Source organism: Hyla sarda, chromosome 5, assembly GCF_029499605.1.
Source record: "Hyla sarda isolate aHylSar1 chromosome 5, aHylSar1.hap1, whole genome shotgun sequence".
NCBI classification, from domain to species: Eukaryota; Metazoa; Chordata; class Amphibia; order Anura; family Hylidae; genus Hyla; species Hyla sarda.
The window spans coordinates 74,083,989-74,110,625 of NC_079193.1; the positions used below are offsets into that span (position 1 = coordinate 74,083,989).

Sequence of the window (26,637 nt, forward strand, 5' to 3'; positions counted from 1 at the left end):
GCTTGACACACACAGTAAAACTCTGACTGAAGAAATAATTTTACTGAAGATAATTGTACATGGAATTCTGATATAATTTTAAATAAAATGAATCCTTCTATCATCTAACTGTGTCTAGCTTGGTGACTGCAGCACCCTTGCACAGTGTGAAAATCTGTCCTTCGGTTTCACTATTATGACAGCTGTGGTTTCTCCAGGGAGGAGCAGCAATTGACGCCTTTAAAGGCTATGAACACATCTGCACTGGTTTTCTTTTGTTTCCTGAATGCAAGATGAAGCAACTAGAAATTTCCTACCATTTAGCTTCTATTCAAATGATAAGTCTCTTAGATGGACTTTTTGCTTTCTCACAGTTAAAGATAGCAGCAGGGAGGAAGAACGTAGATTGTGAACAGGGGTAGAATCCTTAAAAAGGTACTCCGGGGAACTAAACCCATAGCCCATCCTTTCCCTCTCACCAAGCTATGTATTTGTCTAAATATCATTCATTTTAAGAGCCGAGGAGCGTGCTCTTGAATCACCCAAAGTTCAAGAAAAAGTGCAAAACGTGTTACACTAAAAAAACATGCACAAAGGAGGCGGTCTATCGCAAGCCCTTTTCCGACAGGAGAGAGGCCCCCAACAAACCTTACTCTTTGCCTCCAGACCAAAAGGTAACTGTGAGGTTCCAGGTTCGATGTCCCTCTTCGCCGAAGCTACTAAGGGTCCACAAATGCTCCCGGCATCCCCCTTGGCATTAGCCAAGGTATCTGCCTGCAGAGCCATTAATGGTCAGTACCCTGCCTATGCAAGAGTACCCAGAATTTTTGCAGGGAGGTGCGGAACCTGATGGCCACACACACCTCCCCTAGGAGGGACAACCAGAAGGGCTACCGCATCCTAACAATCCTGTGGACACACAACACGCAAAAAGTGACACAGTGACAAACAGAAATAAATAAGTGAATGGGCGCAGATAAACTGCCCGGACATCAATCTATAAAAAATGTCTCTTATCCTAGCCAGAAGGCCAGGAATCAATAGGTGAGTGCCACAAGGGGAAGAGTTCATGGTGCCAGTGCTTCCACTCAGTGAGCCAGTACACCAGGTGAGTTTCGACACCTCGGGGTCACCACTCCACAAGGCACTAAAGTAACTCGGCTTTCGACTCTCCCAGCCTCATGGTGAGACCCGGAGAGAACAGGTCACAGCGGGGCAGCCGTCGATCTGATTCCTCAGAACCTGCCCCAGAATGCCCTGGTATACCAGTCCCCTCCATGCAGCACCCTTCCGCACCAGTCCCACACCAGTGTTTCCTGTCCACTGACAGAAACTGATAAGAACAGATACTACACTTGTTCTTAGCCAAAAGGCTGAGAAGTGATATCATTCATTAGCTATATAGAGCAGTTTTCCTCTTTCAGCTGTCAACTTACATGCAGGGAATGAGAGAAAACATCATCTTAAGGTCTTGCTTGTCTCCTCAGTGAGAGCTAGTCCCCTCGCTTTAAGACAACACCACTTGATTCTGTCTTGTCTAGAGCTCTGGCTGTATAGCCACACCTACCGCCCCCCTCCATTCCCTCCTCTCCATGTGTGCCGTGTGAGAAGCTCAGTAAAGATTCTCAGTCACAGCTCAGCACAGAACGCTGCTGTTTTCCTTTTTAGATATAGTCACTGACTACTGCCATTCAGAGTACAGCATGATTTATTGCTGGGGAAAAGGATATAGTTTAAAAGAAAAGATGTAGTGTGTGAGGCTGACTGTTTTCAACACAGCATGCACACAGAGTGTGAAAGTGAAAGCAATTGGCTGGCAGCCATTACACAGAACTGCCCTGACTTCTGGGAGTTATAGTCTGTGCTGCAAACAATGAACAATTTAGGAGACATCAGGGGCCAAATGAGCTGCCAAAACCACATGGATAACAACAGGAGACACAGAACAGATATTGTGGTGGCTTTGGGGCATTTTTTTTTTCTTAACTTCCCTAGAGTACCCCTTTAAGGGCAGCTCACATAGCCTGTAGATAGGGAGGAGAATAGATGCAAGGCAGTCTGCAGGGGAGAATCGCATGGGCTGTTTAGAAAGAAGCTCACACAGCAAGCTGTAGAAGAGAAGAGAAACTAAGGAAATTGTAATAAAGACTTATGAAGGAAGTGTTAATGTGCATAATAAGTACTAAGCAAGAATAAAAAAATGCATTTCAATGGTGTTTGTAGCCAGGGCCATGTTTAATTAAAAGACTGGACCCTGGGCAAGCATTTTCACTCGCCACCCTTTAGCTCAAAAACTGCAAAAAAAATATATAAAAATAGGTGAGCTCAATATTGTTCATTCTGCTCTTGGTATCTCTTCTATCTAAAGCTTTTGCTCCATGAATCGCTAAATCCTTAATTTTTTTAGTTCATTGAACTGTTTTATAGGGCTCCTGAAAATTCCCAAATGAACCATCTCCCAGTAATCCCAGTCTTCCAAATGGCAAACTTGCCTGGTACAGCGCCCAATGGGTGATTGGAATATATTACTGCAGCACATTTGCCATACAGGAGGTTGGACAAGCATGGTGACAGCATCTGGCGGATATCTAATAGCAGACACACTGGCTGTCATTCAGCTGTCTTATAAACAGTTATACAGTATCTTTAAGAAATTGCTGAATACAGTTTAACTGCTTGACAGAAGAAGACAACTTAAAACAGAATGCTTTAGCTTTGACCACTCAATGTCTCTAAGAACAGAAGACATGGGATGATAGAAGGCATAGTATAATTCAGAGGGGTAAATATGTTATATCAGAGTCAGGAAATGCTGAAAATCATATTGGGAAGATAGATGTTGAGCCTTGGATTAAAATCATAACCCCCAGGAAAACAAAATTTAGTATAGGGAATTGGATAGATTGTGAAACCGATCATTTACATATTGCTGGGGCACATTAAAAAGATCTAACTATATATTTAGTCTCATACTGTATAAATATTTATTATGTACCATATTACAGCTCAAGAGTGACCAGAGTGACCTTCAGTCACAAGTCCAGTAGAAAGATCAATATGTCATCTCCTTCCGACATCTCACTCAATTTCCACCAAATGATTCTCTTAAAATGTGTTGCAACCGTTAATAGCTGATGGCGGGTTACATAGGCAGTATACAGCTGCATATCCTTTACCATAGTCAGTAAGCTCAATTTTAAGACCTATGGGGGAGATTTATCATTAGGTGTCAATTGTAGACACAGATCTACCCCTTTACACTGCTTGTCTAATTTACACTCTTGCTCAAGATTTACTAAAGTAGTGCACTCATTTGACAAACTTTGTGCAACTACCGTGCACTCCTTCTCTACCTCACACTTCACAGAGCTGTGGCGTTTTCCCGCAGTACACTGCTCACATAGCTAGAAGTGTTGGAGCAGCAGTGTGTGCCGAACAAAACTCTGCACAATAGTAAAATCATAAATCTTCATAAAGTGCACAGAGGGGAAGATTCATGTCAGTTCATGTCAGTTTTGTAAAAGTGGGTGTGTCCATGTATATTGTCTGCTATACATGATATCTCCTATTGAGAAGATATCAGTATTTTTTGACTACATTGTCTTTTTTGTAGGAGAGGGGATGAAAGTTACGGACAAATGGGATACGTGGTGTGTCAAGGGGGGTTCTGGTGGAGGGGGCTCTTGCTTGTTCTAATACTCTTTCTGGGTATCCCCGTTCCCTGAATATAGAAGCGAAGTGGGGACCAGACAGCGTTATCTGGTCCCAATTCGCTTCTATACACAATCCTCCTGAGTCCAACCACCACAGCTGCCCCATTGCCTCCCCCATCCCCGGTTTTATAATTACCTGTTCCCGGGGTCCGCGCTACTTCTGGCTCCGGCGGCGTCCTGCGCTGTCACTGCGCACTGACGGTGATGTTGTGTTAGGGGCGTCACTCGTCATTGCGCAGCGCACAGCAACAGTGCAGGAGCCAGAAGTAGCGCGGACCCCGGGAACAGGTAATTATAACACCGGGGATGGGGGAGGCGATGGGGCAGCGGCGGCTATGATTGATTGACAAGCATTCTATTAGCAGTGCGTCGGGCTGCGGCTTCCCGATGCTCTGGTAAAAGAATACTTGTCATTCATAGCGCTATAGGCATATGTATATAGATGCGAAGTGGGGACCAGACATATAGCGTTATCTGGTCCCCACAGCGCATCTATATACATATGCCTCTGAAGCGCTATGATTGACAAGCAGAGCATCTGGCCGGGAAGCCGGCTGCCCGATGCTCTACTAAATGAATACTTGTCATTGATAGTGCTTGAGGCATATGTATATAGATGTGCTATGCGGGGGCATATATATATATATATATATATCTACAAGCGCTGCCAGGAGCTTATGATTGTGCTATGCGAGGGGTATATATATATATATATATATACATGCGCTGCAGTGGGTATATGATATGACAAGACATATAGCGCAGCAGGGGGCTAGAAATATAGAAGCTGTGGGAGCCAGACATATACAAAACCCCCCAGTGATTCTATATATCTTTCCCCACCGCAGCTCTTCTATTTGAGAACCCTGCCGGGATCCCTGAATGGCTCTTCAGTACTGGCCATTCAGGGAACCTGGCGGGGAATTTGAAAATGAAAATAAAACACATCGTACATTGCTGGGGAGCAAGCCGCCCACTCCCCTCTTAATAACTTTTGATCGGATCGGGTCTCAGAAGTGAGACCCGATGCGATCAATCCCTCAGCTCCTGTACTACTACACCCAACATGGAACAGACCCTGTTCCATGATGGGGGTAGGATTCACTCGGTTTTCAGTAATTTCACGACAGCTCAGGTTTTCCTGTGAGTTTTTTATCATACTCCTAGTGTTTTTTCTTTTTTGTTGGGAACACGTCCCTTTTTGTGATAACCACTCCCATTTTGACGGGTTTAAAAAAACATTTGGAGTGATGATATATTTTGTCGGGTTGTGCGACCAAATTTGTGTCAGGTTGACATTAGTAAATGAGGGCCAATGTGTCGATTCTCCAACACTCAGAGCTGCAGAGCTACTCTCACTTCTGTTTTAACTGTACAACATAGTTTACATTGCAGTTGATTCCTTAAAAAAACTTATTTAATTTAATGTTTTTTACCTATTACTCCCATTTAGAGTTTTGTTTTTAGATCCCTCATAATCAGTTTTGAAAAATGTCATATTTTTGCAAGGTGCAAAACTATTTTAAAAATCTAGGACATATAATAATTATCTGCTATAGTTCCATATTGTGAAACATTTCAGATTACCTAGCAAGTGTAGTCAGGAAAATATATATAAATACATTTTATCTCTGGCTCTCCCATAGAGATGCATGGAGGTGTGAGGAGAGTCGGGGCACCATGCAGAAGATCCAGAGGGGTCCAAGGTCGGACCTCGCTATCAGACACTTATCCCCAATCCTTTGGATAGGATATAGATTTTCCTAAACGGGACTACCCCTTTAACATCAAAGAAGTTCACTACTTTGTTAACCTATGACCGGTCTTTTGCTTCTGGTCCAGATAAATTACAGCTTGTCCTGCATTTCTGTTGCTGGACTAATACCCGTTTTTGGGAATTCTGCTGTCTGCTAAATACAGCTATTACATCTGGTGGATCTGCCCTTTGTAAAACTTGACAATATTCTCTCCAGCCTCCCTTAGTGGATGGATTATTATTTCCCAAACACTGTCTTCTTATCTAAATCTGCATTTTCCTCTTTTCTTTAGAAAAACATGAACTCTTGCCAACAGAAATGGCCCTTGCCAAGTCCTTGGAATCATCCAGTCGTATCTACACCTACCGTAAGAGTGACACATTGGTGAGTGACATAGTGCCAAAAATAAGAAGTGTATTTTATAGTAGTTCTGTCCTAAGTATTATGATAGTTTGATTTGATCTGTTCTGGTGTGTGTGTGTGTGTGTGGGCATTTCATGACAAATTAACAGGTGAATTGTGTTAGATAGGAATAAGGAATAAGTGTATGTTCTCTCTATCTTTCCTGGGTAATATGTACAATACTATATCAATCAAACATGCTATAGAAATTTTTAACTTGTCAAATATTTCAGTATACAAAAGTTAACTTCATTTGAAAGTAAGCTGTACAAAGTAAAAAGCCTTAACAGGGTTATCCACCATAAGGTGATTTTTAGTACCTACCTGGCAGTCAGTAATGGACATGCTTAGGAAGGATCTGCGCTTGTCTTGGGGCTAAATGGCTATGTTGTGAGATTACCATAACACTGTGACTAGCTTTTGTGAACTGGTATTTCCTGTTTGACTTTTCTTTTTTTGCCTAAAAATCCCATAATTCCATTTTCCTCCCTTCCACACATCATCCACCCCACCCATTGAAACATCAATGAGCTGCATCCATTAAAAAGACCTGTGGTTTTCAATCAGGGTGCCTACCGCTATTGCATTAGTTGCAGATTGATCCCTCCACCCATTGAAGCAGACAGGCTCTCTGTCATCAGCTGACTAGTGAGTCAGGTCTCGGCCGCATTGCAAGCTGGGAAAAATCTGAGACAACAGTCATTTTGTATGCTGTTAAAAATAAATATTGGGGTGGAAATCACATAAGAATTGTTAGAAAACCGTTACACACAGGTACAGACACTATATTATGAACTACACTAACTTTACAGCCCCTGTAGCATAGTCAAATAAAAAAAATCCTGGAATACCCCTTTAATCTATAGTATAATTAAATAATTTCCCCATTATTATGATTTTTATAGTTTGTTTCCTCAGGTTGCAACTTGTAGTTCAGCTTTAGCTTTCTGGTTGAGCATGCTCAATGTGAGCACTACGAGCTATAGGAAAGTGAGCTGTATGTCTATAAAACAGATGATTGGAACAAGCAACTAATGTGAGAGGCTCAGTAGTGAGGGAGGCACTATATTAACTGCACAAGAGGGTGGAGACTCATTCTTCATTAACACAGGGAATACAAATGCAGGACAGCCTGGAGTAGATGTCAGCAGTCATGATAGGGACTGTAGTCTGCTGTCCACATAAACTGCTGCTGAAGCCGTCTACTCTTGCTGTGTTTCTATTACATAAAGGGAATCAACACGGTAAAGGAGGAGAGCATATTTAAAAGAAGAAAAACTACCACAAGAGGACACAGTTTTAAATTAGAGGGGCAAAGGTTTAAAAGTAATATTAGGAAGTATTACTTTACTGAGGGAGTAGTGGATGCATGGAATAGCCTTCTTGCAGAAGTGGTCGCTGCAAATACAGTGAAGGAGTTTAAACATGCATGAGATAAGCATAAGGCTATCCTTCATATAAGATAGGGATAGGTATAAGGCTATCCTTCATATAAGATAGGGATAGGTATAAGGCTATCCTTCATATAAGATAGGGCCAGAGACTATTGATAGGATTCAGATTATTGGGAGACTAGATGGGCCAAATGGTTCTTATCTGCCGACACATTCTATGAGCACATAGGGGGCAAAAGTGTCATTATACATGTTTAGGATGTAGAATTAGTGTTAGGCTGTTGATTTGAATGTAATGCCCCTGCAGCCTTCTTTCAAGTTTTTTTTTTTTTCTTACCAAACTTCTGAATACCACTTTGAATGAAGCATCACTGTCATTTAGAACAACTTTTAACATGTTGCCCAGACATATCGAAAGTTTATCTCGCACCAGGTCTCACACCTGAGATCCACTGCAGTCGTGAATAATAACCCTGTCAAGTGTGCGATGTTGCGCTCCACCGCCTCAATATTAAATCCAGCTTACTTAATATAGTTATGCAGTGAAAGGGTCGGGTTTGAGTGACAGCTGAAGAGGGAGGCATGCACTTCACAGGGTTATAACTTCTGATCACAGCAGTGAGACCTGGTGTGATCTAAACTTTTGACATGTCTGGGCAATATGTCAAAAGTTGTTCTAAATGACAATTAGTTATGATTTCAGAGACTGCTTCTGTATGGATATGTTCATTTGGATATGTTTGTCTACACTTGCACATACACGCAGTGGAATCTTTGGACACAGCAGAGCTATTTGGACTTGCCTATGAAACCGGACACTTCTTGCATGTGTGTTATAAAGTATTAGCACTTTGCTAATGACTTAAAGGGGTAATCCGCTGCTCAGCGATTAGAACAAACTGTTCCGAACGCTGGAGCCAACGCCGGGGGCTTGTGATGTCATAGCCACACCCATCATGCTGTTGTGCCCCGCCCCCTCAATGCAAGTCTATGAAAGGGGGCGTGACAGCCGCCACGCCCACTCCCATAGACTTGCATTGAGGGGGCTTGGCGTGATGTCATCAGGGGGCAGGGCTATAACGTCACTAGCTCCTGGCGCCGGCTCCAACGTTCGGAACAGTTTGTTCTAATTGCTGAGCAGCAGAGTACCCCTTTAAGTCATTACCAAAGTGCTAATACTTTATAACACACATGTAAGAAGTGTCCGGTTTCATAGGCAAGTTAGTGTAGTTCATAATATAGTGTCTGTATCTGTAATTGTGTGTACAATTCTTATGTGATTTTCACCCCAATATTTGTTTTTAACAGCATACAAAATGACTGTTGTCTGTCAGTTGACAGCGGATTAAATAAACATAGACTGACATTTCCTATGTCCAGGCCCATAAGCCGGGGATTTTCAGCGTGAATTACACACTGTAAATCAAACGCTATTTACAGTGCAGTACAAGTGGACGGGGTTTTCTTAAAACTCCATCCACATGTACCAGCAAAAAAATCACTTCAGAAACCAGAACATGACACCGTGTGCATTCTGTTTTTAAAAATGTCATGGATTTTATCTGTGTAGTGAAATCTTCAATGCACCCTCATGTATCACTCACTGATTTTGCTGTGGAATAGACACAGATTTGTAAGAAGACATCCTGCATCGTGTGGGCCAGATTAGTGTTCATTTATTTTACTGTCATTTATTTTATGTGAACATTTCAAGTAATTTTCACTAGTAGTCTTGGCCAGCAGTGAGTTAAATACCACATGTGCTGTATTTATTTCCATTATCCTATCTGCCAGGTCAGTTTTTATATAATTGAATTTCCGCCCAGAGTGCTTTGTTCAATAAGTGTCAATTCATCACACTCATGCGCTTTCAAGGCCTTTTCCTAAATTGACTGAATAATCTTGTAGAAGGTGAACAAGCATGAGAAAATAAAGTGCACTCAATCTCGATTGCTTTGCTAACAAACTCCTATTTTAATCATCCTCTTAGAGGGAAATATTTACACAAGGTTTTTATGGACTGTATTGCAGAACCCTTTTGCAGAAAATGAAGAGACGCAGCACAGATCAGTTAGGATCTTGGGGATGAACACTTGGGATATCGCCTTGGAACTGACTAGCTTCGACTGGAGTCTCTTCAATTCAATACACGAGGTAATTTATTATACAGCATATTGCACCGAAATGAACTAAGAGGGCTTTTCAGAGAAAGTGGATGTTATACCTTGATCACTAAATGTATCAGACATTTAGGGGTATGTTCACACGGCTGAATGTCCATGCAGAATTCTGCCAGAATATTCCACACGGACATTCCATTGCAGCAGAGTCCCATTAATTTCACTGTGGAAAATTCTGTCGTCCATAAAAAAAAATAGACTTGTCCTTCCGAGGGGTCCTAGCGGATTATTTAAATGTTTGGAATGTCCGACCTGTTGGTCGATATGCGGACATTATATATAGTGTGAACATTGTCCAAACATAAATCATGGGACAGGGGGTTGTGGATCTTCAGTAGACTAGCAAACACGTGAAATTTTTGTACAGTAACCGTAATGTACAGTACAATAATAGAAATGTATTAAATTCGTCATATTAAGCATCTATGTGAGTATAGTTTAGATCAAATAGCCTTTGCTGCCAGTAGTCAAAACAGATGAGCATTTTGTCAAGGTTATGCCCTGACATATGTGGTCACTTAGATGACATACTTGATAAATGAGCAACAATTGGTAATTCATTGTCATGGATCTACTAGACACTGAAGCGGAGGATTGCCTACTGGGATTTGTACTTTCATTACAAAGTGGAAGCAGTAGGTTAGCTATCTTATTAATCTTTGCTATTGTTGAAGACACATTGGAGCACACACACTTGTGCTTTTCTTCCTTATTAGTCAATGTGAGATTTTGTGTCTGTTATATTAAATTACACCAAGGGGATATTAAAAAGTGTCATCCAGTACATTATTATTTATTAAAATGATCTAACAATATGATGTGAGAAATTTTGTTTAACATTTTTCTACGTTTTACCATATGTACTATATGTCCATATGTAGACACTTAGAATCTTAGTGTGTTTTGCCGTGTTGGTCGGAGTTATAGGTCAGTGACATCTGTCACTCATAGGCTCCAATTTTAAGGGTACTGTCTTTTACCTTCAACGGGTAGGCAAATGGGCAGCAAAATACGGTGTGATCCTACCCTAAAAAAACAACAAAAAAAGAGCATTCCATTTATTGTGGCAAACATATTATTTTATTGTTTTTTTTTATTTTCAATGTTAGGGTCTATATCAGTGTTTCTATACCAGTGTGCCTCCAGCTGTTGCAAAACTACAACTCCAAGCCGATGGCTGTGCAAGCATGCTGGAAGTTGTAGTTTTGCAACAGCTAGAGACACGCTGTTTGGGAAACACTGATCTATATTATAAAATAGCCCAGAAATCTTGCATCTCATAATAAACTGACACTTCATTTCTGTAGAGAAAACTCTTCAGCAGTCTCCTCCTCCTCCTCCTCCTCATCATCATCATCATCACAAACAGGATTAGAACCACTACCAACATTATATAGATAACACATGAGCAGACCTCTCACAATAGGTGATGGTCGCCACTTCCCTGCTCCCTTCCCTGCACACTGACCTCTGCACAGGTCACAGAATTTGCCTAGAGCACTCTAATATAAGTCAATGAGTCAACTCCAGACTACAGATTCCAATGGACAATGTCGCTGCTGTAAAGCATATCTCTAAAAGTTGTTGACAGCAGCTTAGATGGTGATTCCCGTAACCATGTCCGGAAAATAGAAAAAATGCATCTACAGTCAAAAAATAAATGTGGTGGCCCAATACGGGATGGTGTGTCCCCATACTTCTCCTGCCCTGTCAGGCAGAGTCTCTCCATGTCCCCAGGGCCCCCTTTATGTGTTATCCCCTATGTACATAAGTTGTATAATAAAATGTTTCTTTAATAGCTCTTACCATGTGATTGTTACCCAGGAGGCACTAGTGACCAGGTGACCCCCCCAAGTGACCTATGGGCTCCTTGCACAGCCCCCCTACATAACCAGGGGAGGGGCTGCAATCTCTCTCTTCCAGTATTCCTTCTCCTGCTGAGGTCCAGTGCAGTCGTCTCAGTGTGTGTGTCCAGAGCATTGGAGGCCTCAAGCCTAAAGTCTGCACCCACAAAGATAGCTCAAGTAAGCTAAAGTCATCGTCTTGTCAGTCACAAGTCAGTCATCAGTCAAGTCAATTGTCTTGTTACAGTGTTCTGCAACAAAGTGTCTCTACCTATTGCAAGTCCCAGCAAGCCTGCGAGGTCCCCCGGTGTCACTGGTCACCTCCTTGGGATATTGGCTGTACTGCATAGACTGTGTCACCTGTATATTCTCAGTAAAGCTACCGTTGTCCATAACTTGGCATCGGTGTCTTCATTGCCCAGTCCCTACCCCAGGACCAGCGTTATTACCTTCGGGGGGTTAAGGCTAAACCACTCCCTGGTGTCACGGCAAGAAGGGGTTAATAACATCTGCCCCATGGGTTATAACATCTGCCCTGTACCTCACACCCCAGCGCCACATAAAAACAGATAAAAAGAAAGGTAACTATGAGTATCTGGGTTTAAGTGACATATATCCGATAAATCCAAGAGTAACCGACCATAACTTCAAAACATGCTGATAGGTTTAGATTGTGAGCCCCAATGGGGACAGGGGCCAATTTAAGTGTACAATGCTGCGGAATATGTGTGCGCTATATAAAAAAAGAGTTATTATATAAATAAAAAGTTATTTTTTATTATTAATATTATAACCCATACAATTTTATTCTGTGTATTGTTTTACAGCAAGAGCTGATTTACTTCACCTTCAGCAGACAGGGTAAAGGGGAGAACACTCTAAACCTGAGTCTTCTACTTCAAAGATGTAATGAGGTTCAGCTTTGGGTGGCCACAGAGATTCTGCTTTGCAACCAGCTGGGAAAACGGGTGCAGCTTATGAAAAAGTTCATCAAGATCGCTGCTCAGTAAGTTGCAATTGTTTAATTAGATAACTCAAAAAAAAAAAAGCTGAATTTGTTAATATGTAAATGAAATGGTTTCACCATTTTGTAGCCCACTGATAAATAAAAGTTATTTATGCATCATGTAAAATTAGGTTTGACAAAAACTGACAAACTACTGTATCTCAGCAATGTATTTCAGAGTAATCCTATGAATCCTATGACGCGTACGTCATGACACCCTGGTACTTAAGGACCCATGACGTACGCATACGTCATGGACAATTCCGGCCCTGCCGCACACCGGGTGGGGATCGGACCGGGATGCCTGCTGAAATCATTCAGCAGGCATCCCGTGCAAAGGCCCCGGGGGGTCATCAGACCCCCCATGTCGGCGATCGTGGCAAATCGCAAGTGAATTCACACTTGCAATTTGCGCGATTACGGGTCTATGGTGACCCGGAATAGAAGGGGGATTGCGGGTGTCCATGACACCCACAATCCCCCTGAAGGGATAGGAGTGAGGTGGCAGTGGTGCCACCCCTCCTATCCCTGCTATTGGTGGTCTAGACGCGATCACCAATAGCAGATCGGGGGTGGGGGGGTTTACTTTCGTTTTCCCCGTCCTGCCCACCCACAATAGGCGGGGCATGATGGGGAAACCCGACAGGGACCAGCGCCGAAGATCCACTTACCGATCCGGAAGCTGCGGGTGACGGAGATCGGCGGGCGGCGACATCGTGCGGCAGGATCCTACGGAAGGTGGTGAGTTGCCTAGCAACATCTGTAGGGTACAGTTTGAGACCATTATACAGTGGTCTCTAACTGTAGCCCTCCAGATGTTGCAAAACTACAACTCCCAGCATGCCCAGACAGCTGTTTGGGCATGCTGGAATATGTAGTTTTGCAACAGCTGGAGGGCTACAGTTTGAGACCACTTTCTAATGGTCTCTAAACTGTATCCCTCCAGATCTTACAAAACTACAACTCCTAGCATGCCCAAACAGCTGTTTGTTGTCCGGGTATGCTGGGATTTTTAGTTTTGCAACAGCTGGAGGACCACAGTTTGGAGATCACTTTGCAGTGTTCTCTAAAACTGTAGCCCTCCAGATGTTGCAAAACTGCAAATCCCAGAATGCCCAAACAGCTGTCTCGGCATGCTGGGAGTTGTAGTTGCATATCTCCAGCTGTTGCAAAACTACAACTCCCAGCATGCACGGTCTGTCAGTACATACTGGGAGTTGTAGTTTTGAAACAGCTGGAGGTTTGCCCCCCCAGGTGAACGTACAGGGTACATTCACATGGGCAGGTTTACAGTACGTTTCTTGCTTCAAGTTTGGGCTGCTGCTAATTTTTTGCCACAGCGCAAACTCCTAGCGGGAAACTCACCGTAAACGTCAGTGCGAATGTACCCTAAAAACACTACACTAACACATAATAAAGGGTAAAACACTACATATACACCCCCTTACACTGTCCCCCCCCAATAAAATTTTAAATGTATTGTACGGCAGTGGTTCCAAAACGGAGCCTCCAGCTGTTGCAAAACAACAACTCTCAGCATTTCTGGACAGCCACTGACTGTCCAGGCATGCTGGGAGTTTAGCAACAGCTTGAGGCACCCTGTTTGGGAATCACTGGTGTAGAATAGCCCTATGTCAATCCCTAATTCAGTCCTCAAATGCGCATGGCGCTCTCACTTCGGAGCCCTGTCGTATTTCAAGTAAACAGTTTAGGGCCACATATGGGGTATCTCCGTACTCGGGAGAAATTTCACTACAAATTTTGGGGGGCTTTTTCTCCTTTTACCCCTTATGAAAAGGAAAAGTTGGGGGCTACATCAGCTTTTTAATGTAAAAAAATTTACACTAACATGCTGGTGTTGCCCCATACTTTTTATTTTCACAAGCGTTAAAAGGAAAAAAAAGACCCCCAAAATTTGTAAAGCAATTTCTCCTGAGTATGGAAATACCCCATATGGGGGGCGTAAAATTCTTTGCGGGCACACAACAAGGCTCAGGAGTGAGAGCGCACTATGTATATTTGAGGCCTACATTGGTGATTTGCACAGGGGTGGCTGATTTTACAGCGGTTCTGACATAAGCGCAAAAAAATAAATAACCACATGTGACCCCTCGCGGAATGTAATAAGGGGTACAGTGAGCATTTACGCCCCACAGGTGTCTGACAGATTTTTGGAACAGGGGTACATGAAAATGAAAAATGTAATTTTTCATTTGCACAGCCCACTGTTCCAAAGATCTGTCAAACGCCAGTGGGGTGTAAATACTCACTGCACCCCTTATTAAATTCTATAAGGGGTGTAGTTTCCAAAATAGGGTCACGTGTGGGGTGGTACACTGTTCTGGCACCACGGGGGGCTTTGTAAACGCACATGGCCCCTGACTTCCATTCCAAACAATTTTTTTCCCAAAAGCTCAATGGCACTCCTTCTCTTCTGAGCATTGTAGTTCGCTTGCAGTGCACTTGACGTCCACACATGGGGTGTTTCCATACTCAGAAGAGATGGTGTTTCAAATTTTGGGGGGCATTTTGTCCTATTACCCCATGTAAAAATTAAAAATTTGAGGGAAAACTAGCATTTTAGTGAAAAAAGAAAAAATCATTTACACATCCAACTTTCACGAAAAGTCGTCAAACACCTGTGGGGTGTTAAGGCTCACTGGACCCCTTGTTACGTGCCTTGAGGGGTGTAGTTTCCAAAATAGTATTCCATGTGGGTTTTTTTTTTTTTTGCTGTTCTGGCACCATAGGGGCTTCCTAAGTGCGACATGCCCCCCAAAAACCATTTCAGAAAAACTCGCTCTTAAAATCCCACTGTCGCTCCTTCCCTTTTGAGCCCTCTACTGCGCCCGCCGAACACTTGACATACACATATGAGGTATTTTCTTACTCGAGAGAAATTGGGTTACACATTTTAGGAAGATTTCTCTCCTTTTACCCCTTGTAAAAATTCAATAACTGGGTCTACAAGAACATGCGAGTGTAAAAAATGAAGATTTTGAATTTTCTCCTTCAATTTGCTGCTATTCCTGTGAAACACTTAAAGGGTTAACAAACCTTTTGAATGTCATTTTGAATACTTTGAGGGGTGCAGTTTTTATAATGGGGTCATTTGTGGGGTATAAGAAGGCCCTTCAAATCCACTTCAAAACAGAACTGGTCCCTGAAAAATTTTGATTTTCAAAATTTTGTGAAAAATCGGAAAATTGCTGCTGAACTTTGAAGCCCTCTGATGTCTTCCAAAAGTAAAAACATGTCAACTTTATGATGGAAACATAAAGTAGACATATTGTATATGTGAATCAATATATAATTTATTTGGAATATTCATTTCCCTTATAAGCAGAGAGCTTCAAATTAAAAAAAAAATTGAAATTTTCAAATTTTTCATAAAATTTTGGAATTTTTCACCAAGAAATGATGCAAGTATCGACAAAATTTTACCACTAACATAGAGTAGAATATGTCACGAAAAAATATTCTCTGAATCAGAATGAAAGGTAAAAGCATCCCAGAGTTATTAATGCTTGAAGTGACAGTGGTCAGATGTGCAAAAAATGGCTGGGTCCTACAGTGAAAATTGGCTGGGTCTTTAAGGGCTTAATTGACTGAACTGTCCCCATTTGCTTATAGGGAGAGAAATCTGTCAATCAGGCCATGGACCATCCCAAAGACTTAGAGGAATGCTACTAGTCTGCTAGTACCACCTCTGCCCATAGGATGTGTCTCATTGTTGCATTTAGTCCCATTCACTTAAAGTGTCCCTGTAATAAAAAAATAAAAAAACTCTTTACATGACAAAGAGACATGTCAAAAGTTTTGATTGATCGGGGTTTTCCTCCAAACGTGTTGTTAATGCGCTTCAATCTCCAGCTCTCATCTATGTGATCAATGCAATCTCCAGCATCTATGTCCAAGTTTGCTAGTTGGCCCCATTTTAAGTCTATGTGGAAGACTAGTGAAGCAGGACGGAAATGGAGTTGGGGAGTGAGACACAAAACTGTGATTCTCAGCACTAAACCCTTAACTGAGGAAAACTTTTGACTTCTTAAAAGTTTATTTTTTAATGAGACACTTTAAATGATACTGAGCGACAATACCAGACCCAGCCAATGGACTAGAGCGACTCTGTTCCTGGCGTGGGGGGAGCATAATCAAGATTTTTTTTTTTCTTGTGAGACACCGATAGTCCAAATCCCAGAAACCAGAGCTTTATTTTGTATTTATTGTATAAGCTGTGGTTTAGCGCATCTCCTTTGTTATTATGACTCAGCACGTGTTTTCAGGACTGCCTCTGTCTATTTATATTTCTTAGATTTAACCAGGTTTAACTGGACTCCCTGATGATTTACTGTTCCAAGGCTCCATCCAGTTCCATCCGTCAGTAATAATTTATCATCTTTCCCATTACAGTCGGCCCAGAAAAGCAATGCATTACTCTGGTTAAGGGTTTCAGTCTGTCACGTAATCTAACAGAAGATTGCATTAGAGGAACTGTAAATCAAGCAATATCTTCTATATACGACTAGACAATCACAGGCAAAACAAAGACATTGCCCATTGTTCTGGTAGTATTGTTCCTTCCTCTCCTGCAGAGTTAATGATGGTTTAAGAAGTAAAAACTATGAAAATATCCTTATATAGTAAAAATGTGCCATCTATGCAGTCAGTGTGAATTGTAAAGGTAAAATCTATTATATTTATTTTGTCTCCTAGTTGCAAAGCTCAGAGGAATCTGAATTCTTTCTTTGCCATTATAATGGGGCTTAATACTGCATCAGTCTGTCGACTCTCACAGACCTGGGAGGTAAATTCCATCATATATTTCTATATTAGACCCTGAGTTTCTGAAAATTAACTTTTTTATTTTTTTTTCAAATGATCCAACATAGGTAATTTGTGCTTTGGAATTGTACTCTAGAACATTATGAACATACTTATAGATATAAATGGGTTTCTAATAATTAGGTAGAGTATTCTAGTGATCAATATTTGCAGATAAGCACATTTTCATGACTGGCTTTAGACAGAATGGAATCTTGTCATTGATCCTACTTTCAATGCGGCTCTGCCAGTCATATATTAGTGTACTTTATTTGTTGATGGATGGGTTATTGGACCTAATTTCAGGTCTCATGTCAACTCCCCATCCTTACAGACATAGCAGTATACAGTGTGCCGTAAGCTTGCTGTGGAGCTAAAGAAAAAAGATTCACAATCAGTTGGATCTTTCACGTCTTTTTCTCCGGCTACAATTTTTATGAAGAAATTTTAAGAAAATGGTTTTAGTTAAATGGAGAGATTGTCAAACATTTGGGCTGTCGCTTCCTTCGAAGTCTATAGGATCAGCTTTTTCTACTAAAACAGAAAATGTCATATAAAAGGCCCAGTGATCAGCCATCGAACAAGCATGTTCTTTTGCTGATGGCATCATTTGTGCGGCTAATCTCTTTTAGCATCAGTGAACAAGCACTAATCTTGACGATTGACGCTCGTTTACAGAACCTTTAAAGGGGCCTTAAGAGATAGGTAAGATCAAGCTCCCAGGAGGGGCAAGGTGACCAGCCTAATGTGTGGAGGTCTAAGTTAGTGTTTTCTATAGTGGTGGCCTTAAAGGGGTATTCCAGGGAAAAAAAAATTTTTTTTGTAAATCAGAAAGTTAAACAGTTAAACAGATTTGTAAATCACTTCTATTAAGAAATCTTAATCCTTTCAGTACTTATCAGCTGCTGAAGTTGAGTTGTTCTTTTCTGTCTAAATGCTCTCTGATTACACCTGTCTCAGAAACTGTCTCTCAGGAACTGTCTCTTATGCTCCGAAAACTTCCTGAGACAGACTGATGTGTCAGCAGAGAGCACTGTTGTCAGACAGAAAAGCACAACTCAAATTCAGCAGCTGATAACTATTGGAAGGATTAAGATTTTTTTTAATATAAGTGATTTACAAATCTGTTTAACTTTCCGGAGCCAGTTGATCAAAAAAAAAAAATAGTATTTTCCTGGAATACCACTTCCTTAAAGAACATGAGGAGTATGCATAATCTATGAAGGAACACAAAATCTGTCTAGATAGTTGAGGTCATCTTTTGGAATAGTTTTACTGAATATCAAACAATTGGTAAACTTTTTTTTCCTACAGACAACCAGATTTTTCTTTCCAACCACTTGGAAATTAGCCAACCGATTCTACATTTATGGTAACTTTAGTACAGATACGAGAAGTGAGCACAGAAGCTGACAGGAATGCTGTAATAAAATACATAAAGCAAACAAAGGATGTTTTAACATCCTTGGCACTTGCTTCAACCAAGTTTTACCCCCGATTCGTACATTGGCCCTGATTTACTAAGAGTGGAGTGTAGGTCTCTTTTTGGGTTTCCCTACATTTTGCTTTTTTTTTACACCTGCTCTGATCTGTAGGCTTTTCCTCGGCTCATATCCACCACATTTTCTGTGGAAACCTTAGTAAATATGTAGTTTTTTGTGTAGAAATATTGGGAACATGCCCCTTTTTGTGACCACACCTCTTTTCCTGACTGCCACGCCCCTTTTTCAGGTTTTCTTAATAAAATGGAGAGTTAGTTAGGTTTTCTTCAATTCAGGCGCAGACAATTTCTGGAGCAATGCCTGGTGCACAGCCCGACAAGACATGTTGGGTTTGCAATAGTAAATGAGGGCCATTATGTAGAAGACAGCCTACACTTTTTAGCTATCTGTAGAGTATAAATGCTTTTGTATTTTCAAGCCTTCAAAATTGACTTCTAAGCTAGCTGTTATAAGCTGGAAGAGGAGATACTTGACATTCATAGCACAAAATCTATTCAGAATGTTCAAAGGCTAACTTTTTGTGTTCCTGTGCTTTGGGGTAATATTATGTATTCTCTTTCTTTTCATTCCAAGAAAATCCCAGGAAAGTTCAAAAAACTCTTCTCTGAACTTGAAAGCCTGACGGTGAGTTTTTTTTGCATTTTTTTTTACCATTTATATGCCATTCTTATAACAGGGTTGATATCTAATACTAGTTTAAAGGAAGTAGAAGCAGAAATGTTATGCTATTCACATTACCACTGAAAACATAATTAATGTATGGATCTGAGAGAAGTTATTGTCATTATGTGTTGTTGGAGCACATTGCTGCTGTGAAGGACTAAGAAAACAGTGATTTAAATACCAATGATAATTGAGTATCTCTCTTTAGCTTTTGTTTACTATTGACCTTTATATTTAGGAACCAGCACCTTTTATACTTATACTAAAAATGTCCCCCTCACCCCTAATAGTAAGGGCCCATTTAAACAGGGTGGTAATGGTGCAGAAGAGAACTGCACCTTGGCATAACCAGTGGTGTACAGCAGTTCCCCCACTGGCACACAGTAGTCACAGCAGCTCCCCTCAACACTTCCCCAGCAGTAACAGCAGTTTCCCTTCACTACATCCCCTAGCACTCACAGCAGTTCCTACCTACATCTCTGGTTGTTAACAACAGCTTCCCTCCCTACTTTCCCAGAAGCTGCCCTTACTATTTCCCCAGTGCAGTAGGCACAGCAGCTCCCACTCACTACTTTCCCAGCAGTCAAAGCAGCCCCCTTTACTACTTCCCAATTAGCCACAGAAGCTACCCTCACTTCTTCCCCAGTAGTCACAGCACCCCCACCTTACCAGTTCCCTAGTGGTCACAGCAGCTTCCCCTCATTACAGTAGTAAGTAGCAACTCCCCTCACCACTTCCTAAGTAGGCACAGCAGCTCCCCTCACTACTTTCCCAACAGTCAAAGCAGTTCCCCTTACCACTTCCCCAGTAGTCACAGAAGCTGCTCTTAACACTTTCCCAGTAGTCACAGAAGCTCCCCTTCCCATTTCCCAGTCATCACAGCAGGATTAGTTATCACATTACCCTCCTTTCTCAACAGGCAGTAACAGTAAGCCTTCCCATTATTACATATTACCTGTATGAAACATTTATAGTCACAGAATCATATGAAATGTGGAAATTCAGTACAATATCTATCTATCTATATATATATATATATATATATATATATATATATATATGTGTGTGTGTGTATATATATATATATATATATATATGCGTGGGTTACACCATTTGTAAAATGGAAACATACTCAATTAATTGCAATTTTACAGGATCCATCTCTAAACCACAAAGCTTACAGAGATGCTTTCAAGAAAATGAAGCCACCCAAAATTCCATTCATGCCGTTACTTTTAAAAGGTAAGTAAATTGATTCACTACATTGTGGAAACATTCAAGCATCATAGTTCATCTGAGCGGATTCAGCCATGTTATGTGACTGCACACCCATAAGAATACAAGCACAATATTAAATCAAACATCATCCGATGATCAATAAATGCTGTGACTTTTTCAATGACATAGCATTGTTCTCACTCATAGTTTAAATTCATGCCCGATATTTTACAAAAATGTGTACAACTGTGGCAGCCCTGTATTTTATTTGTGGTTCAATTATTTTACCATCTCTGTCGCTCCAAAGACAGCTGTACCCGTGTTGGTTTAAATGCAAATTACATTCTGGCTTCAGAGGCTTTGAAGCTTTACTGGAGCTCATAAGGATTCCTTGTAATTAAAATTTAAAGGAAAATTTAGCTCCTCTGAATGTTCCGCTATTTATGAATGTTAAATGCCTTATTTCCCACTGACTCATCTGTCTGTCTGCACTGAAGGATGCTAAATAGTTTAGTAGTTATTAATATATATCGTAAGTGTGTTTAATATTCATATGCAGTTTATATACACCAAGCAGAAAGCTTTTCTATGTCACTGCATTGGCTGCATACAATACTTGTCTTCCTAGATTTTCTACTGGATCTATGCTACTGAATATAAATGCCATAAAAATACCTAGGGGATCCACATAGTAAGCATTTCCCTGCTAATGAACATCCATATATTCTCACTGGAATATACCAGTCACATACAAATATTGATATCTCTTAATTATTTCAGATGTTACATTCATTCACGAAGGAAACAAAACCTTCTTGGACAACCTTGTCAACTTTGAAAAGCTGGTAAGTTACCTACTGTATGCTTGTGCCTATTTATGAATGACTTATAATATTAATATAGGGTCATATATATATATAGAGAGATGAATGGTTATCTATAAAGCAATGTATAGAATAGATGATAATGCTAGCAAGGTATCATAACATACCTTTTCAAATAAGCCTTTTCCGGTATGTACGCCTTAGCAACAATTTATTGTATTGCAGCAATGTATGTAAAAAGAGCAAACAACACTAAAATAGTCATTAAGATCCTGCTATTTTATGTATACAGCTTGTGTGGTGACTACAGTGTCTGACGGTAACAGACTACAAAATTTAGTCTGATCCTGCCATCATATTCCCTTACATATGTTTATGCCTTTTTGCTGGACTAATTGGTTAATGCTACTCCGTAAAGGGGTACTCCATTGCTCAGCATTTGGAACAAACTGTTCAGAACGCTGGAGCCGGCGTCGGGAGCTTGTGATGTCATAGCCCCGCCCCCTCATGACATCACGCCCCACCCCCTCAATGCAAGTCTATGGGAGCCGCCACGTCTAGGGGGTGGGGCGGGATGTCATGATGGGGCGGGGCTAGGATGTCACAAGCTGCCGGCGCCGGCTACAGCGTTCAGAACAGTGTATTCCAAACGCTGAACTGTGGAGAACCACTTTAAGGAGAGAAGTTTTATAAGTCATGCAATGCTTTATTGGGGAATTTAAGAGTTTTAGAACAAGCAATTATTAGTTAGGAAAGAATATCCTCTAAAAAAATAAAATAAATAAAGTTACTGATCTGTTGACAGCTGGTTTGGGCTTCTTGCCTTTCATCAATACAGAGAAAGGCTGTACCAACAAGCATCAAACATCCCAAAACAGCTGTCTGCAGATCAGTAACTCTTCCATTTGATGAAGACTGGCTTGGTTGACAGGGTCTAGTATTTACTAGCAGGGATGCTACCTCCAATATTTGGCATTAGAGATCAGACTACACATAGCTTGTTAGTTGTCTGTTGCCATGGAGAGGTATAGGTCTGTATAGGAATTATAGACACAAAACGGTAGGACATTTTTTAGCTAAAATGATGTGCAATGTTGCTTCATTTTTATTTTAGATGCACTGAAGCAAGTAAAAATATGGCTGCAAATGCAGACGTAGCCTTTAATGCCATTTCACCCTATTCAATTTTATATGGCCTATACCTCTTAACTTACTAAGGTATATGCACCAAATTTATACCTTATTTTTGAGACCCGGCAATAGTCTGGACAAGGAAAACTAAAGCTGTTTTATTTAAATGTAATCGAATGGACATTTCTGAAGGTGAATTAGTCGGCGATTGGATTCTTGTGTGGTTGGTTGGTTGGATTGCCAAGTCATCCATTTAATAGCAGACTCACATGAAATATCTTTCCTGCACGCCTGAAGGGCAGGATGTCTTTATGCTGTTACTGCAGATATAGATCCTTGGCCCATAGCATCTGAGTTTTATGCTTTTACTCGTAAAGAAGTGACCTAAAAACGTGTTAATGTCTTAACATCATTTTGATAGTTAAAGGGAATGTGTCATCAAAAAATGACCTTTTGTTTTAAGTTTTTAATGTTAAACATTTTTTTATTTAAAAAAATGTTAAAGGAGTACTCCGGTGCACACTTTTTTCATTTTATCCCGTCCGGGCTGCAAAATAAAAGAAAACACACTTTATCTTATCTGCCAACGAGCCCCCGGAGCTCCGGTACAGGTGTTTGGTCCCCGGGCTGTATTCTTCTTGCTTCCTGTTAGCCCGGCACGTCACACGGAGCTTCAGCCTATCACCGGGCGCAGCGATGTCCCACCTCGGCCAGTGATAGGCTGAAGCTCCGTGTGACGTGCCGGGCTAACAGGAAGTAAGAAGAATACAGCCCGGGGACCGAACACCTGTACCGGAGCTCCGGGGGCTCGTTGGCAGGTAAGATAAAGTGTGTTTTCTTTTATTTTGCAGCCCGGACGGGATAAAATGAAAAAAGTGTGCACCGGAGTACTCCTTTAAAGTTTTCTCTATTTTTCCATTTTATTGTCTATATTATAAAAATTATTCTGAAATCTTGCAGTTTTCATTCTGGCCACTAGGATTAAAGGGGTTATCCAGGAAAAAACTTTTTTTTATATATCAACTGGCTCCAGAAAGTTAAACAGATTTGTAAATTACAATTCAACACTGAAGATGCAGAAAATGCGGAGCACTCACCCAAGCTTCTACTGCAGTGGTAGTTTATTGCAAACTTACAAACATGAGGGTACACGGATCAGAGTACACGGATCACGGAACCGTTGCGCGCTTCTGCACTTCGTCAGACCGGGAGTCCCGGTCTGACGAAGCGCAGAAGCGCGCAACGGTCCATCACCGAGACCATACCCCCGCGTCCTCCAGCACAGCTCCCTGATCCGTGTACCCTCATGTTTGTAAGTTTGCAATAAACTACCACTGCAGTAGAAGCTTGGGTGAGTGCTCCGCATTTTCTGCATCTTCAGTGTTGAATTGTGATTTGCCTTATCTTCAGCGAGTTAGCACCGCATACAGAGCTCACACAGCAGTTAAAGGGGGCATACACTATTACTATCCTGATACCAACCCGTTATTCCAAGTGGTGCCGAGTAATCTCTAATAGACTGAGATTTGTAAATTACTTCTATTAAAAAATCTTATTCCTTTCAGTACTTATGAGCTTCTGAAGTTAATATTGTTCTTTTCTGTCTAAGTGCTCTCTGATGACACGTGTCTCGGGAACTGCCCAGTTTAGAAGCAATTCCCCATAGCAAACCTCTTCTAAACTGGGCGTTTCCCGAGACAGGTGTCATCAGAGAGCACTTAGACAGAAAAGAACAACTTTAACTTCAGAAGTACTGAAAGGATTAAGATTTTTTAATAGAAGTAATTTACAAATCTGTTTAACTTTCTGGAGCCAGTTGATATATATAAAAAAAAGTTTTTTCCTGGAATACCCCTTTAATATTAAAGGGGTAGTCCAGCATTACAATATTTTTTTCAAACATGCCCTAAATACCGCCATTAAAAAAACAAACTGGACTTACCTCCCGCCACTCCCTCCATGCCTCTGGTATTCCATTCCTGTCCTCTGCTGCGATCCTCTTCTTGCTTCTTGTGGTCGACACATCACAGTGCAGATCAGATAATCGCCAGCCAGTGATGTCCTGCCTCGACTGGTGATTGGCTGAACAGCAATATGATGTATTGAGTAGGGAAGCACCGAAAGGGAAATTTGGGGCCGAAACCGAAAATCCATTGCCCCGCCTACTTTTTTTGCAGAACTTCTGACCTCATTAATTTTTATATTTTTCTGTATACGGGGATGTTTGAGGGCTTATTTTTTGTGCCGTGATCTGTCGCTTTTATTGGTACCCTTCTTGTTCTGATAAATTAGTTTTTTTATCACTTTTAATAAATTTTTTCTAATGAAAATCTATATTTTTGGACTTTGGTGTTTTTTTATATTTACGCCATTCACCGTACGGGATCATTAACATAATGTTTTTATGAACCAGACATTTATGCACCCGGTGATACCAAATATGATTTGTTTAAATTTTTTACACTTTAATAGGAAGAGGGGAATTTCATTTTTTTTATTGGGGGAGGGACTTATTCACTTTTATTAAAACTTTTTTTTACATTTTTTTTTTGTTACACTTTTATACCTGTACGCCCTGTGTCATTTAGGGGTTAGGCCACACTCCCCGAAATATACGGCCTGAAATTCCATTAGCCGAAAATGCCGAAATGAGTATTTTCGGCTGATAGTTTTCGGCGGCTGAAATTTTGGTGAATCCCTAGTATTGAGCCCTGGACAGGGTCTTCTTACTAGTGCCTAGGCTCAATAAGTCACACTGCAGCAAATAGATAACCCCTTTAAGCTGAGTCTCCCTGTTCTGTCTGTGATGATAAAGAGGATGCTGGAAAGTGATCTGTACAGCATCACAGTTTAAAGTGACACCAGTAGATGAGACAATAGCTGCTCAGCCTCCTCTCCCCTGTAGACCTTTGCACAGGTAAGAGGTCATAGAGCGTGCTTACAAGTCTGCTCCATACAAAATATAGGGTCTGGGGATGTTCATTGTGGCGATGTCTATGGGGCTTGCTGTAAAGCGTATATCTAAATACTTAAAGGGTAACTCTGCTATTGCTCTCCTTATGGTAAATAAAAAATATTTCTAATATACTTTGTTTTAAAAAAAATGAAGTTTTCTATGTTATATTTGTGCTTAAAAAAGCTCAAGAGCACATTTTCCCCCATCTTATACACAGACTTAGGATCGAGGTCCAAACACAGGAAGTGCTGTCTGGGGTGCTGAGGGGGGTGTGTCCAGCCTCATCCAATCATAGCTCCTCTCACACTTAACTGCCAAATGCTGTTGGTTGGACACACCCCCGCAGCACTCCAGGCTGCACTTCCTGTGTTTGGGCTTCGGTCCTAAGTCTGTGTATAAGATGGGGGAAAATGTGCTCTTGAGCTTTTTTAAGCCCAAATAAAACATAGAAAACTTCTTTTTTTTTAACCAAAGTATATTAGAAATAGTTTTTATTTACCATAAGGAGTGCAATAGCAAAAATTTGTTTTAATGAGAGTGCACATTTTAAAAAGCAGCTGGGGCAAGATGTTGCCCCCATAATAATGTACTAAAATAGAGAAAAATAACAATCAGAAAATAGAAACAAATTAGAAACAAAGAACATTTTTAGTGTCTGGTGTTAATCAGTAGAACAAAATAATCTAGGAGACAGCTTTACTTTAAGCTGTCACGCTATTCAATGTGTCAGATGTTTGTATTGTGTTTCCTTATAAGCACAATAAATACCATATGTGAAGAATGTACTCAGTGCTTATGCTATATAAATATCCTCTATATTTGTACATAATAGTACAACAATAGCTATGTATGTACTGTACATCATTGAAGTTAGTTGAAATTATACATTTGTACAACCACCTCTCTATTAAAGCAGTACTCTGGTGGAAAACATTATTATTATAATTTTGTTTAATTCAACCGGTGCCAGAAAGTTGTACTACTATTAAAAGTCGTAATCCTTTCAGTACTTATTAGCTGCTGTATAGTACAGAGGAAGTTGAGTTGTTCTTTTCAGTCTGTCCTCAGTGCTCTCTGCTGACACCTCTGTCCATGTCCGGAACTGTCCAGAGTAGGAGCAAATTCCCCATAGCAAACATCTCCTGCTCTGGACAGTTCCTGACATGGACCGATTTGTCAGCAGAGAGCACTGTGGTCAGACTAAAAAAAACAACAACAAAGAACTCAACTTCCTCTGGAACATA

At 40.9% G+C, this 26,637-nt stretch overlaps 1 protein-coding gene and 1 pseudogene across 3 annotated transcripts in view; one reads left to right on the forward strand and one right to left on the reverse strand.

The window, feature by feature from the left end:
• The window catches only part of RAPGEF5 (Rap guanine nucleotide exchange factor 5), a 331,057-nt gene that overhangs the window by 293,281 nt on the left and 11,139 nt on the right, over window positions 1-26,637 (forward strand). For all 3 annotated transcript variants that reach the window (XM_056519694.1, XM_056519693.1, XM_056519696.1), the window contains 7 exons: window positions 5,742-5,833; window positions 9,277-9,399; window positions 12,097-12,275; window positions 16,992-17,082; window positions 19,175-19,225; window positions 20,419-20,506; window positions 21,263-21,327. In XM_056519694.1, coding sequence (XP_056375669.1) covers window positions 5,742-5,833; window positions 9,277-9,399; window positions 12,097-12,275; window positions 16,992-17,082; window positions 19,175-19,225; window positions 20,419-20,506; window positions 21,263-21,327 — 689 coding nt within the window. The remainder of the gene's footprint in view (window positions 1-5,741; window positions 5,834-9,276; window positions 9,400-12,096; window positions 12,276-16,991; window positions 17,083-19,174; window positions 19,226-20,418; window positions 20,507-21,262; window positions 21,328-26,637) is intronic.
• On the reverse strand, window positions 1,205-1,364 carry LOC130274635 (U2 spliceosomal RNA; annotated as a pseudogene).